The 12,723-nt window shown below is 41.0% G+C and overlaps 1 protein-coding gene across 2 annotated transcripts in view; it reads left to right on the plus strand.

Annotated features, from left to right (window-relative positions):
• The window catches only part of SI (sucrase-isomaltase), a 427,600-nt gene that overhangs the window by 214,524 nt on the left and 200,353 nt on the right, over positions 1-12,723 (plus strand). For both annotated transcript variants that reach the window (XM_069727394.1, XM_069727395.1), the window contains 3 exons: positions 10,147-10,275; positions 11,698-11,808; positions 12,429-12,491. In XM_069727394.1, coding sequence (XP_069583495.1) covers positions 10,147-10,275; positions 11,698-11,808; positions 12,429-12,491 — 303 coding nt within the window. The remainder of the gene's footprint in view (positions 1-10,146; positions 10,276-11,697; positions 11,809-12,428; positions 12,492-12,723) is intronic.

The following is a 12,723-nucleotide window of genomic DNA, read 5'->3' on the forward strand; positions in this document are numbered from 1 at the left end:
TGCCATATAGAATGCTCTGCAGTGTTCATTATGGCCCAATAGATGCTCCTTATAAAGCTATGCACCATATATTTATTGCTCTGCACCGTTGATTATGGCCCCATAGATGCTCCTTATAAAGCTGTGCCATATAGAATGCTCTGCAGTGTTCATTATGGCCCAATAGATGCTCCTTATAAAGCTGTGCCCCATATATTTATTGCTCTGCACCGTTCATTATGGCCCCATAGATGCTCCTTATAAAGCTGTGCCCCATATATATATATGCTCTGCACCGTTCTTATGGCCCCATAGATGCTCCTTATAATGCTGTGCCATATGGAATGCTGCTGGTGCTGCAATAAAAAAAAAAAATCACATACTCACCTCTCTTGCTCAGGATGCCAGCGCTTTCAATAATTACCTGCTCCTCGTGCGGCTCTGTCTCCAGCACTGACGCTCAGCAGAGGGCGCGCACTGACTACGTCACCGCGCCCTCTAACCTGAGCGTCACTGCTAGAGGACGCTGCAGATGGAGCCGGAGCGAGGAGCAGGTAAATATCGCGCAGCGCTGCGCTCCCCTTACCTGCTCCTGGCGCGGTCCCTGGACGTCCCTGGCTTCCCTGGCGCTGCAGCTTCTTCCTGTAATTGAGCAGTCACAGTTACCGATCATTTACAGCAATGAATATGCGGCTCCACCCCTATGGGAGGTGGAGCCGCCTATTCATTTCTGTAATGAGCGGTGCCATGTGACCACTCAGTACAGGAAGAATCTGCAGCGCCGGGGAAGCCAGGGACGTCCAGGGACCGCGCCAGGAGCAGGTAAGTATAACTACACAGCCCCCGCTCTCCCTCACCTGCTGACCTCCCGGTATATGACTCGAGTATAAGCCGAGAGGGGGACTTTCAGCCCAAAAAAATGGGCTGAAAATCTCGGCTTATACTCGAGTATATACGGTAAATGTTAATTTTATCCATCCACATTGCTTCAGCTCCTGTGAAACACATAAAAAGTTAATAAACTTCTTGAATGTTGTTTTGAGCACCTTGACGGGTGCAGTTTTTAGAATGGTGTCACTTTGGGTATTTTCTGTCATGTACACCCCTCAAAGTGATTTTAAAAGTGAGATGATCCCTAAAAATAATGGTTTTGCGAATGTTGTAAAAATGAGAAATCGACTTTTAACCCTTATAAGTTCCTAAAAAAAATGTGTTTCCAAAATTGTGCTGATGTACAGTAAACATGTGAGAAATGTTATTTATTAACTAGCTTGTGTGACATATCTCTCTGATTAAAGGACATAAAAATGCTTGAAAATTTGCCATATTTCCATTTTTTTCATAAATAAATGCAAGTAATATCGAAGAAATTTACCACTAACATGAAGTACAATGTGTCACAAAAAACTATTTCACAATCAGCAGGATCCGTTAAAGCGTTCCAGAGTATTACCTCATAAAGTGGCAGTGGTCAGAATTGCAAAAATTGACCTGGTCATTAAGCTGCAAGTTGACTCCTTCACTAAGGTGTTAAACTGAATACGCTGGGAGATTAAAAGCCAGTGAAAAGATTATCAGAGGGGAAAACAGACAAATAGCAGAGGTATAGTTGGATTATTTGTGCAGCTGAGTTAAGAACACACTGGAAAGGTGCAAGCATGCTAATTCGGAGGCCACAGAGGTGGAAATTGCAGTACTCAATTGCAGTGCCTCAGTTTGAGGCATGGACGAATTTTAGAAATATTTTTGAGTTGCAGGAGGCAGGAGGTGGTGAGGGCTTGTATTGTCTAATAAAATAAATAATGTGTTTGAACTCCAATGAGCAATTTCAATGCAATAATAGCAAAGATTACTCAGAAATACAAATGAGAATATGGGGAAAAAAGCAGATTACAGGTAAACAAAACTCGTTGATAATTAGAAGGCACATTTATACTGGATTTCAAAAAAAGGCAGAGAGTAGGGATGAGAGAACCTGAACCGGAAAGGTGATGATGTTACGCCTGTGAAAAATGACCATTAATAACCTGTGCAGTCATTGCTGTGAGCCAGTAACACTAGAGCACGACTGCATAGGTTACTCACCATCATTTCTCACTGGCGTATCATCAACATCTATGTGAAATTACACAGATTACAATTACAATTGCGGTCATGGCGGCTCATGGGTGATGACATTACTGATGTAATAGAAAATCGATGGATGATGTGGGACCTAGTTAGATGTCATCAGATCTTTTTTTATTAATAAATTGGTAAACCAGGGAATGTGTTTTTTTACGGTAATAAATGGATAAAAGAAGGAGTGTTTTGTACAAGTAAAGGCCTTTTCTCTGTGTGTGTGTGTTTATTGCTTTTGACTGCAGGGTTAGCAATAGGGGTCTTATAGTCTTATAGATGCCTGTCCATTACTAACCACTGAGCTTGACGCCAACAGACATTACCCCACTTGCACAGGGGCATTGGTGTAGGGCCAAGGGTAAAACCCAGAATTGATGCATCTAATGGATGTGCCATTTCTGGGGTGACTGAGGGCTAGTGTTATTTGTCTGGGAGGAGGGCAGTATCCCTGGCCCTTTACCAGCCTATTTATATCAGCCTTAAGCTGTCTGTTTCGCATTTGCTAGTTATTAAATATAAGGGGATCCAATGTCATTTATTTTAGAGGCCCCATATTTTTAAGCTCTTCAACCCCGAGCCTGTTTTCACCTTCATGAACCTGCCAATTTTTACAATTCTGACATGTATTATTTTATATGGTAATAACTTTGGAACGCTTCAACGGATCCCACTGATTCTGAGACTGTTTTTTTGCAACATGTTTTACTTCATGATAGGGATAATATTTATTTGATATGACTTATGTTTATTTGTGAAAAAATGAAAATTTGATGAAAATGTGAGACATTTTTCTATTTTCAATAAATGTTAATAAATAACATTTACCACATGTCTACTTTACACCAGCATACATTTTGACACTTTGTTTTGTCATGAAACTATAAAGGCTAAAAGTTGACCAGCGATTTCTCATTTTTCTAACAAAATTTACAAAATCATTTCTTTTATTGACCACATTTGAAGTGACCTTGAGGGGACTATATGACAGAAAATATTCAAAAGTAACACCATTTTGATAACTGCACCCCTAGAAGTGCTAAAAAAAACACACTCAATAAGTTTATTTACCTTTTAGGTGCTTTATAGGAATTTTTGGAAATAAAAAATGAACATTTAACTTTTTGGCACAAAATTTTTTATATTTTTGCAAGGTTAACAGGAAAAAATGGACCCCAAAATTTGTTGTGCAATTTCTCCTGAGTACGCCGATGCCCCATATGTGGGGGAACACTAATATTTGGGTGCAAAGAATGCCTTGGAAGGAAAGGAGCTCCATTTGACTTTTTGAATGTAAAATTTGCTGGAATAATTAGCAGAAACCATGTCGTGTTTGGAAAGCCCCTTACGTGCATTGGAAAGTCCCCACAAGTGACACTATTTTGTAGACTAGACCCCTCAGGGAACTTATCTAGATACATGGTGAGCACTTTGAACCCCTAGGTGCTTCACAGATTATACAATTGAGCTGTGAAAGTAAAAAAATCACATATTCCAAAAAAAAAAGATATTTAGCTTCTAATTTTGCATTTTCACTAGGATAAAAAGAGAAATTGCATGATAAAATTGGTTGGGCAATTTATCGTGAGTATGCTGATACCTCATATGTGGGGGAAAACTACTGTTTGTGCACATAGACTGGCTTGGAAGGGAAAGAGCGCCATTTGACTTAATGAACTCATAATTTGCTTGAATAATTAGCAGACACCATGTCTCATTTGGAGAGCCCCTGATGTGCCTAAACAGTGGAATCCCCCCACAATTGACACCATTTTGGAAACTGAACCCCTCAGGAAACTTATCTACATATGTGGCGAGCACCCTGAACCCCAAGGTGCTTCACAGAAGTTTATAACATTGAGACGATTGTCTTGCTTTTACCCTTATTTTGCTTCCATTTGCAGCCCCCCAGCCCTTACTACGACCATTTACATTTTTTGGACCCGAACAAAACTTCTTGCTCAAGTTCGGCTGAACCTGTCAAACCTGAGCTTTCATGGGTTTCCTCTTCCCTAGCTGGAGGAAATGCAACTAAATGTGTATACAAAGGTGACAATATTAGTAGAGTCAAGAAACATGAGTACAAACAAAACAATTACCCAGGAAATAACTAACCATAGAATTAGCCATTTTAACTACTATTCTTTATTTTTATTCTAGTTTTACTGTTGATGAATAAATATTAATGAAAGCTCACCATGGTTAAAATAGTCATACACGTCAAATCTGCTAATTTGTATGAATATCGGCAGCTTAGATCCCACTTAAAGTCTGGATTTTAGCATACACATTCCATTTGTTCTCCTATGAGATGAGCTGTTTGAGAGATGCCAGACAATGGGTATCTACATTAATGGGAGTAGACATGGTAGACATGACTGATTTGTAGGAATGATCGAATCTTCCAAGGTTTGAGCTTTCCAAATGCCCAAATTTAGCAAGAAAATTAAATTTGCATCAAAGTTATTCAATGTAAATGAAATGTTTTCATATTATAAATGGGGTCTCTGTAGACCTAAGAGTATAATAAACTTAGAATTAAAAAAATAAAAATAAGAATGCTTATGGTCTTCTGCAACTCTACTTTTCACCTCCCCTGCTGCACGCATTTTCTTTGGCCTGCTTAAATTTATGCCAGGACATCTGGCAAGGCATCTGAGGTCACAGCACCCTAACTGTGCCATCGTGAACAAATTGAGATGTAATAACATGCATCCCCAAGGTGCCGTCTAGCATCCAAGCAAACATGTTTATGAGGGGGACTGAAGAGAACTGTCAGCTGATTTTCCTTTTGCTAGAAGCTGTTCAATAACTTTGCACATTTTTATTATTTAACCCCTTAGCGACCGCCGATACGCCTTTTAACGGCGGCCGCTAAGGGTACTTAAACCACAGCGCCGTTAATTAACGGCGCTGTGGAAAAAGTGAATAGCGCCCCCCAGAGTCGGATTTTCTCCGGGGTCTCGGCTGCCGGGGGTAGCCGAGACCCCAGAGAACATGATTCGGGGTTTTTTTTACCCACCCCGCATTTGCAATCGCCGGTAATTAACCGTTTACCGGCGATTGCAAAAAAAAAAAAACGTGATCTCTTTTTAATTTCTCTGTCCTCCGATGTGATCGCACATCAGAGGACAGAGAAAAGGGGTCCCAGGTAGCCCACCAATACTCACCTATCTCCCCCGGTGCTCCTTGTGGCTCCCGGTGGGCGCCGCCATCTTCAAAATGGCGGGCGCATGTGCAGTGCGCCCGCCGGCCGGCCCCGCGATAATCTTTGGGGTCTCGGCTGCCGGGGGTAGCCGAAACCCCAAAGAGCATGCTTTGCGATCGCCGGTAATTAACTGTTTACCGGCGACCGCAAAAAAATAAAAATAAAGTGTAATTCTCTGTCCTCTGATGTGATCGCATATCAGAGGACAGAGAAATAGGGGGATTCGGAGACCCTGTCATACTCACCTGTGTCCCTGGATCCTCCTGCTGCTCCTCCTGGCCGCCGGCAAAAGAAAATGGAGGGCGCATGCGCAGTGCGCCCGCCATCTGTCTCCATCTGCTGGCCGGCAGGAGAACAGCAGTTGGGGCTAAAATTAGGGTTAGGGTTAGGGCTAGGGTTAGGGTTAGGACTAGGGTTAGGGCTAGGGTTAGGGCTAGGGCTAGGGCTAGGGTTAGGGCTAGGGCTAGGGCTAGGGTTAGGGCTAGGCTAGGGTTAGGGCTAGGGTTAGGGTTAGGGCTAGGGTTAGGGCTAGGGTTAGGGCTAGGGTTAGGGCTAGGGTTAGGGCTAGGGTTGGGGCTAAATTTAGGGTTAGTGTTGGGGCTAAATTTAGGGTTAGGGTTGGGGCTAAATTTAGGGTTAGGCTTCTTTCACACTTACGTCGGTATGGGGCCACCGCAATGCGTCGGCCCAACATACCGACGCACGTTGTGAAAATTGTGCACAACGTGGGCAGCGGCTGTAGTTTTTCAACGCATCCGCTGCCCAATCTATGTCCTGGGGAGGAGGGGGCGGAGTTACGGCCACGCATGCGCGGTCAGAAATGGCGGATGCGACGTACAAAAAAACGTTTCATTGAACGTTCTTTTGTGCTGACAGTCCGCCAAAACACAACTGATCCAGTGCACGACGGACGCGACGTGTGGCCATCCGTCATGATCTGTCGGCAATACAAGTCTATGGGCAAAAAACGCATCCTGCGGGCACATTTGCAGGATCCGTTTCTTGTCCAAAACGACGGATTGCGACGGATGCCAAACGATGCAAGTGTGAAAGTAGCCTTAGGGCTAGGGTTAGGGTTGGGGCTAAAGTTAGGGCTAGGGTTGGGGCTAAAGTTAGGGTTAGAGTTGGGATTAGAGTTTGGATTAGGGTTGGTATTAGGGTTGGAATTAGGGTTACGCTTGGGATTAGGGTTAGGTTTGGGATTAGGGTTAAGGTTAGGGTTGTGATTAGGGGTGTATTGGGATTAGGGTTAGGTTTGAGGTTAGGGTTGAGATTAGGATTAGGGGTGTGTTGGATTTAGGGTTTTGATTAGGGTTATGGTTAGGGTTGACATTAGGGTTGTTTTGGGGTAAGGGTTGTGATTATGGTTAGGGTTAGTGATTAGGATTATGGATCAGGTTGAGATTACGGTTAGGGGTGTTTTGGGGTTAGGGTTGGAGCTAGAATTGGGGGGTTTCCACTGTTTAGGTACATCAGGGGGTCTCCAAACACGACAGCCAATTTTGCGCTCAAAGTCAAATGGTGCTCCCTCCCTTCTGAGCTCTGCCGTGCGCCCAAACAGTGGGTTATCCCCATATATGGGGCATCAGCGTACTCGGGATAAATTGGACAACAACTTCTGTGGTCCAATTTCTCTTGTTACCCTTGTGAAAATAAAAACTTGGGGGCTACAAAATCTTTTTTGTGGAAAAATATATATATATTTTTTTATGACTCTGCATTCCTTGGGGGGTCTAGTTTCCAAAACGGGGTCACTTGTGGGGGGTTACTACTGTTTAGGTACATCAGGGGCTCTGCAAACGCAACATAATGCCCACAGACCATTCTATCAAAGTCTGCATTCCAAAACGGCGCTCCTTCCCTTCCGAGCTCTGCCGTGCACCCAAACAGTGGTTTACCCCCACATATGGGGCATCAGCATACTCAGGATAAATTGGACAACAATTTTAGTGGTCCAATTTCTCCTGTTACCCTTGTGAAAATAAAAACTTGGGGGCTACAATATCTTTTTTGTGAAAAAAAAATATTTTTTATTTTCACGACTCTGCATTCTAAACTTCTGTGAAACACTTGGGCATTCAAAGTTCTCACCACACATCTAGATAAGTTCCTTGGGGTGTCTAGTTTCCAAAATGGGGTCACTTGTGGAGGGTTTCTACAGGTTAGGTACATCAGGGGCTCTGCAAACGCAACATAATGCCCGCAGACCATTCTATCAAAGTCTGCATTCCAAAACGGCGCTCCTTCCTTCCGAGCTCTGCCGTGCGCCCAAACAGTGGTTTACCCCCACATATGGTGTACCAGCATACTCAGGACAAATTGGACAACAACTTTTGGGGTCCAATTTCTCCTGTTACCCTTGTGAAAATAAAAACTTGGGGGCTAAAAAATCTTTTTTGTGGAAAAAAATTTTTTTTTTATTTTCACGACTCTGCATTATAAACTTCTGTGAAGCACTTGGGCATTCAAAGTTCTGACCACACATCTAGATAAGTTCCATGGGGGGACTAGTTTCCAAAATGGGGTCACTTGTGGGGGATTTCTACTGTTTAGGCACATCAGGGGCTCTTCAAACGCGACATGGCGTCCGATCTCAATTCCAGCCAATTCTACATTGAAAAAGTAAAACGGCACTCCTTCTCTTCCAAGCTCTGCGGTGCGCCCTAACAGTGGTTTACCCCCACATATTGGGTATCAGCGTACTCAGGAGAAATTGCACAACAACTTTTATTGTCTAATTTCTCCTGTTACCCTTGTGAAAATAAAAATTTGTGGGCAAAAAGATCATTTTTGTAGAAAAAATGCGATTTTTTTTTTTTGACAGCTCTACATTATAAACTTCTGTGAAGCACATGGGGCTTCAGAGTGCTCACCACACATCTAGGTAAGTTCCTTAAGGGGTCTAGTTTCCAAAATGGTGTCACTTGTGGGGGGTTTCCACTGTTTAGGCACATCAGGGGCTCTCCAAACGTGACATGGCGTCCAATCTCAATTCCAGCCAATTCTACATTGAAAAAGTAAAACGGCGCTCCTTCACTTCCAAGCTCTGCGGTGCGCCCAAACAGTGGTTTACCCTCACATATGGGGTATCAACGTATTCAGGAGAAATCGCACAACAACTCTTGTGGTCTAATTTCTCCTGTTACCCTTGTGAAAATAAGAATTTGTGGGTGAAAAATCATTTTTGTGTAAACAAAAGCGATTTTTTATTTTCACGGCTCTACGTTATAAACTTCTGTGAAGCACTTGGGGGTTCAAAGTGCTCACCACACATCTAGATAAGTTCCTTAAGGGGTCTAGTTTCCAAAATGGTGTCACTTGTGGGGAGTTTCCACTGTTTAGGTACATCAGGGGCTCTCTAAATGTGACATGGCATCCAATCTTAATTCCAGCCAATTCTGCATTGAAAAAGTCAAACGGCGCTCCTTCACTTCTAAGTTCTGCGGTGCGCCCAAAAAGTGGTTTACCCCCACATATGGGGTATTGGCGTATTCAGGAGAAATTGCATAACAAAATTTATGGTTACATTTCTGTTTTTACACTTGTGAAAATAAAAAAAATGGTTCTGAATTAAGATGTTTGCAAAAAAAAGTTAAATGTTCATTTTTTCCTTCCACATTGTTTCAGTTCCTGTGAAGCACATAAAGGGTTAATAATAATAATGGTGTCACACTTCATTATTTTCTATCATATAGACCCCTCAAAATGACTTCAAATGTGATGGGGTCCCTAAAAAAAAATGGTGTTGTAAAAATTAGAAATTGCTGGTCAAATTTTAACCCTTATAACTCCCTAACAAAAAAAAAACTTTGTTTACAAAATTGTGCTTATGTAAAGTAGACATGTGGGAAATGTTATTTATTAACTATTTTTCATGACATATCTCTCTGATTTAAGGGCATAAAAATACAAAGTTTGAACATTTCAAAATTTTTAAAATTTTCGCCATATTTCCGTTTTTTTCATAAATAATCGCAAGTAATATCGAAGAATTGTTACCAGTATCATGAAGTACAATATGTCACGAAAAAACAGTCTCAGAATCAGCGGGATCCGTTGAAGCGTTCCAGAGTTATAACCTCATAAAGTGACAGTGGTCAGAATTGCAAAAATTGGCTCGGTCATTAAGTACCAAATTGGCTCTGTCACTAAGGGGTTAATGAAGAAATAGTTGTTTTCTTAAAAATAACTGGAGGCTGCAAAAGTTCCCCAAATGTTCCCCACATAGTGGAACAAATATTTAAAAGTCTAAATTGCAAAGCAATACAAACAAATGCATCTTATACCAAAGCAAAAGCTAGTAAGAAAGTCATAATCCGCCTTTACTTCTACAGTGACTGGAATTTATGTAATATAATTTTTTTTGTTGGCTCTTTGGTGTAAAAGATATTTAGGTTGTTCATAGCTGTATAGCTGTATAACTGTGCAAATATCTGATTATTATTAACAGATAAGTATCAAAATTGCTTGAGTTGCATATGAATAATTCATTCTTTAGATATTTAGGAGTTATGGTCATAGTATAGATTATGTCTGCCTTTTTATTCTAAAACAGTATTACTGTTTTCATGAGTCATGAAGTTCATCTAACATATTAGAACTTTTAGGTTGTGATCATAAGATGTCAATTTAAATATCAAGGTCTAAGTTTGTAGAATTTTGACGTTACTCAAATTCTTGGAGAAATTAACACTCTATCCTCTTGTTATATATTATAACATAATGTACTTGACTTAAATGTCTTTTTAAATGATAGCTGACAAATTCATATAATAGTGTTTGATGATATTTTAATGTACTTGAAATGAGGATGTGGTTTAAAGTATTATTCACCACTGCAGGATGTTCAATATGCTGACATTGACTACATGGAGAGACAGATGGACTTTACACTGGGTGAAAGCTTCCAAGGCCTACCAAATCTGGTGGACAAAATTAGAGGGGAAGGAATGAGATTTATTATACTCTTGGTGAGTCATAATCATTTATAGAATAGATATGTTGTAAATAATTGATTTAAGAAAGCATCGTCAGTTACATATCTGATTTTGAAATATATCCATACATATCAAATCCACACAGCACATAATGTTCAATTATGGAAATGATGAGTGAGTTGTGAAACCCATGTGAAGTGAAGTATCTACCATATATACTCGAGTATAAGCTGAGATTTTCAGCCTATTTTTTTAGGCTGAAAGTGCCTCTCTCGGCTTATACTTGAGTCATTGTCCTAGGGAGTCGGTGGGGGAGCCGCAGGAGTCGGCGGCTGTCACATCATACTCACCCCCTCCTGGTGCGGTCTCTGCACTTCTCTGCTTCTCAGATGTCTCCGGCGCGGCAGCTCTTCTTGTGTTCAGCGGTCACGTGGTACCGCTCATTAAAGTAATGAATATGCACGCGACTCCACTCCCACTAGGCGTGGAGCGCATATTCATTACTTTACGGTACCGTGTGACTGCTCAGCACTGGAAGCAGCTGCCACCCCAGGATAACGGAGAAGCAGGGAAGTGCAGAGGCCACGCCAGAAGGGTGAGTATGACAGGGAGGGTGACCCATGCAAAATTCACCTGTCCCCATTCCACCGCCATGCTGTTTCTTCAGTGTCCTCTGGCTGTGATGTTCAGGTCAGAGGGTGTGATGATGTGGTTAGTGCATGCCCTTTACCTAAACAGTAACTGCAGAGAGACAAAAGACACAGCGGCACATGGTAGTGGAATGGGGACAGGTGAATATCGCAAGTGCCGGGGGCGTGAGCCAGCGGCGACACCGGCACCTGGCCCCCATCGCGCACCGGTGTCCCCTCCTGCTCAGGACACCGGCACCTGGCCCCCAGTGAGGAGAGGTGAGTATGTTATTTTTTTTATTGCAGCAGCAGCATATGGGGCATATTATTCTATGGAGCATCTTATGGGGCCATCAACCATTATGGAGCATTATATGGGGCATATAATTTTATGGAGCATCCTATGGGGCCATCATGAACCATTTGTGCAGCATTATATGGGGCATATTTTAATATGGAGCATCTTATGGGGCCATTATTTACCTTTGTGCAGAATTATATGGGGCATATTTTTGGTATGGAGCATCTTATGGGGTCCATCATAAACTGTATGGAGCATTATATGGGGCTCCTGATTCAATATGGACATTCAAAAACATTTAACCAATTGATGTATCAATTAATTTTACTGTTATTGGTATCTATTTTTAATTTTGAAATTTACTAGTAGCTGCTGCATTTCCCACCCTAGGCTTATACTCAAGTCAATAAGTTTTCCCAACTTTTTGTGGCAAAATTAGGGGCCTCGGCTTATACTCTGGTACAGTTGACTTAACTGAATTTTCAAATTCATGAACTAATCTGGAATACTTTCTCATGTATTTAGGATCCTGCTATTTCAGGAAATGAAACCAAGCCTTATCCAGCCTTCGACCGAGGTGTGCAAGATGATGTATTTATCAAATGGCCCAATTCTAATGATATAGTTTGGGGAAAAGTAAGTATGAGTCGATACTGTTTACTCTAATAGTGAACCACTGTAAGTACAATAAGTGTTAGACGCTTAGCATTGGAAAAATCTATAGTTTTTAGGGAGTACAGGCTCAGTACTTTACACAGATGGTATGCAACATGAACCTCTAATAACTTTGTACAGAAAAAAGGTGTTTAATTGTGCATGCACTGTCTTTTTTTGAATGGATTTCCCAGAAATCATTACTTTAAATATTTTTTTCAGTTTATAAGAGAGCACTTGGCTATTTCTGTAATTTCTATAGTGTTGTCCAGACTGGCTGCTTATAACCAGCTATCACTTCATAAAAATTATCCTTTCCATAGACATGTCGATGAGAGGATTTATGTGGTCTCCATCTATAGTTATTAGGAGTCTTGATGATGGGGCTACCTGCAGACTCAGTTTAATAATCATGAACTATTCTGTGGATAAATGTCAACAAATGATAACGGAAAACCTCTGATAATTATGGAATACATAGATTTCTTATTAAAATAAATTTGCTAAAATATATATAAAACATATTATTATTATTATTATTATTATTATTATTATTATTATTATTATTATTTTCAATGTATCATATTTATTTTGCTTTCTAGGTTTGGCCAGATTTTCCTAATGTTACTGTTAATGAGTCTCTAAGCTGGGAAGAACAAGTTCAGGTAATAAGTTACTCTAATATCTCTAAAATTATTTATTTGTATTACTTGCATATGTACAACCATTCACTTCCACAGTACATTACTAACATCACCATTATTGTCTCCAATGGGGTCCACAATCTATATTTTCTATAAGTATGACTTTGAAGTGTGGGAAGAAACCAGAGTACTCAAAGGAAACCCACACAAAATCCTTGCACAAGTTGTCCTTGATGAGGTTTGAACCCAGGAC

Source organism: Ranitomeya imitator, chromosome 5 (assembly GCF_032444005.1).
Source record: "Ranitomeya imitator isolate aRanImi1 chromosome 5, aRanImi1.pri, whole genome shotgun sequence".
Classification (NCBI taxonomy): Eukaryota; Metazoa; Chordata; class Amphibia; order Anura; family Dendrobatidae; genus Ranitomeya; species Ranitomeya imitator.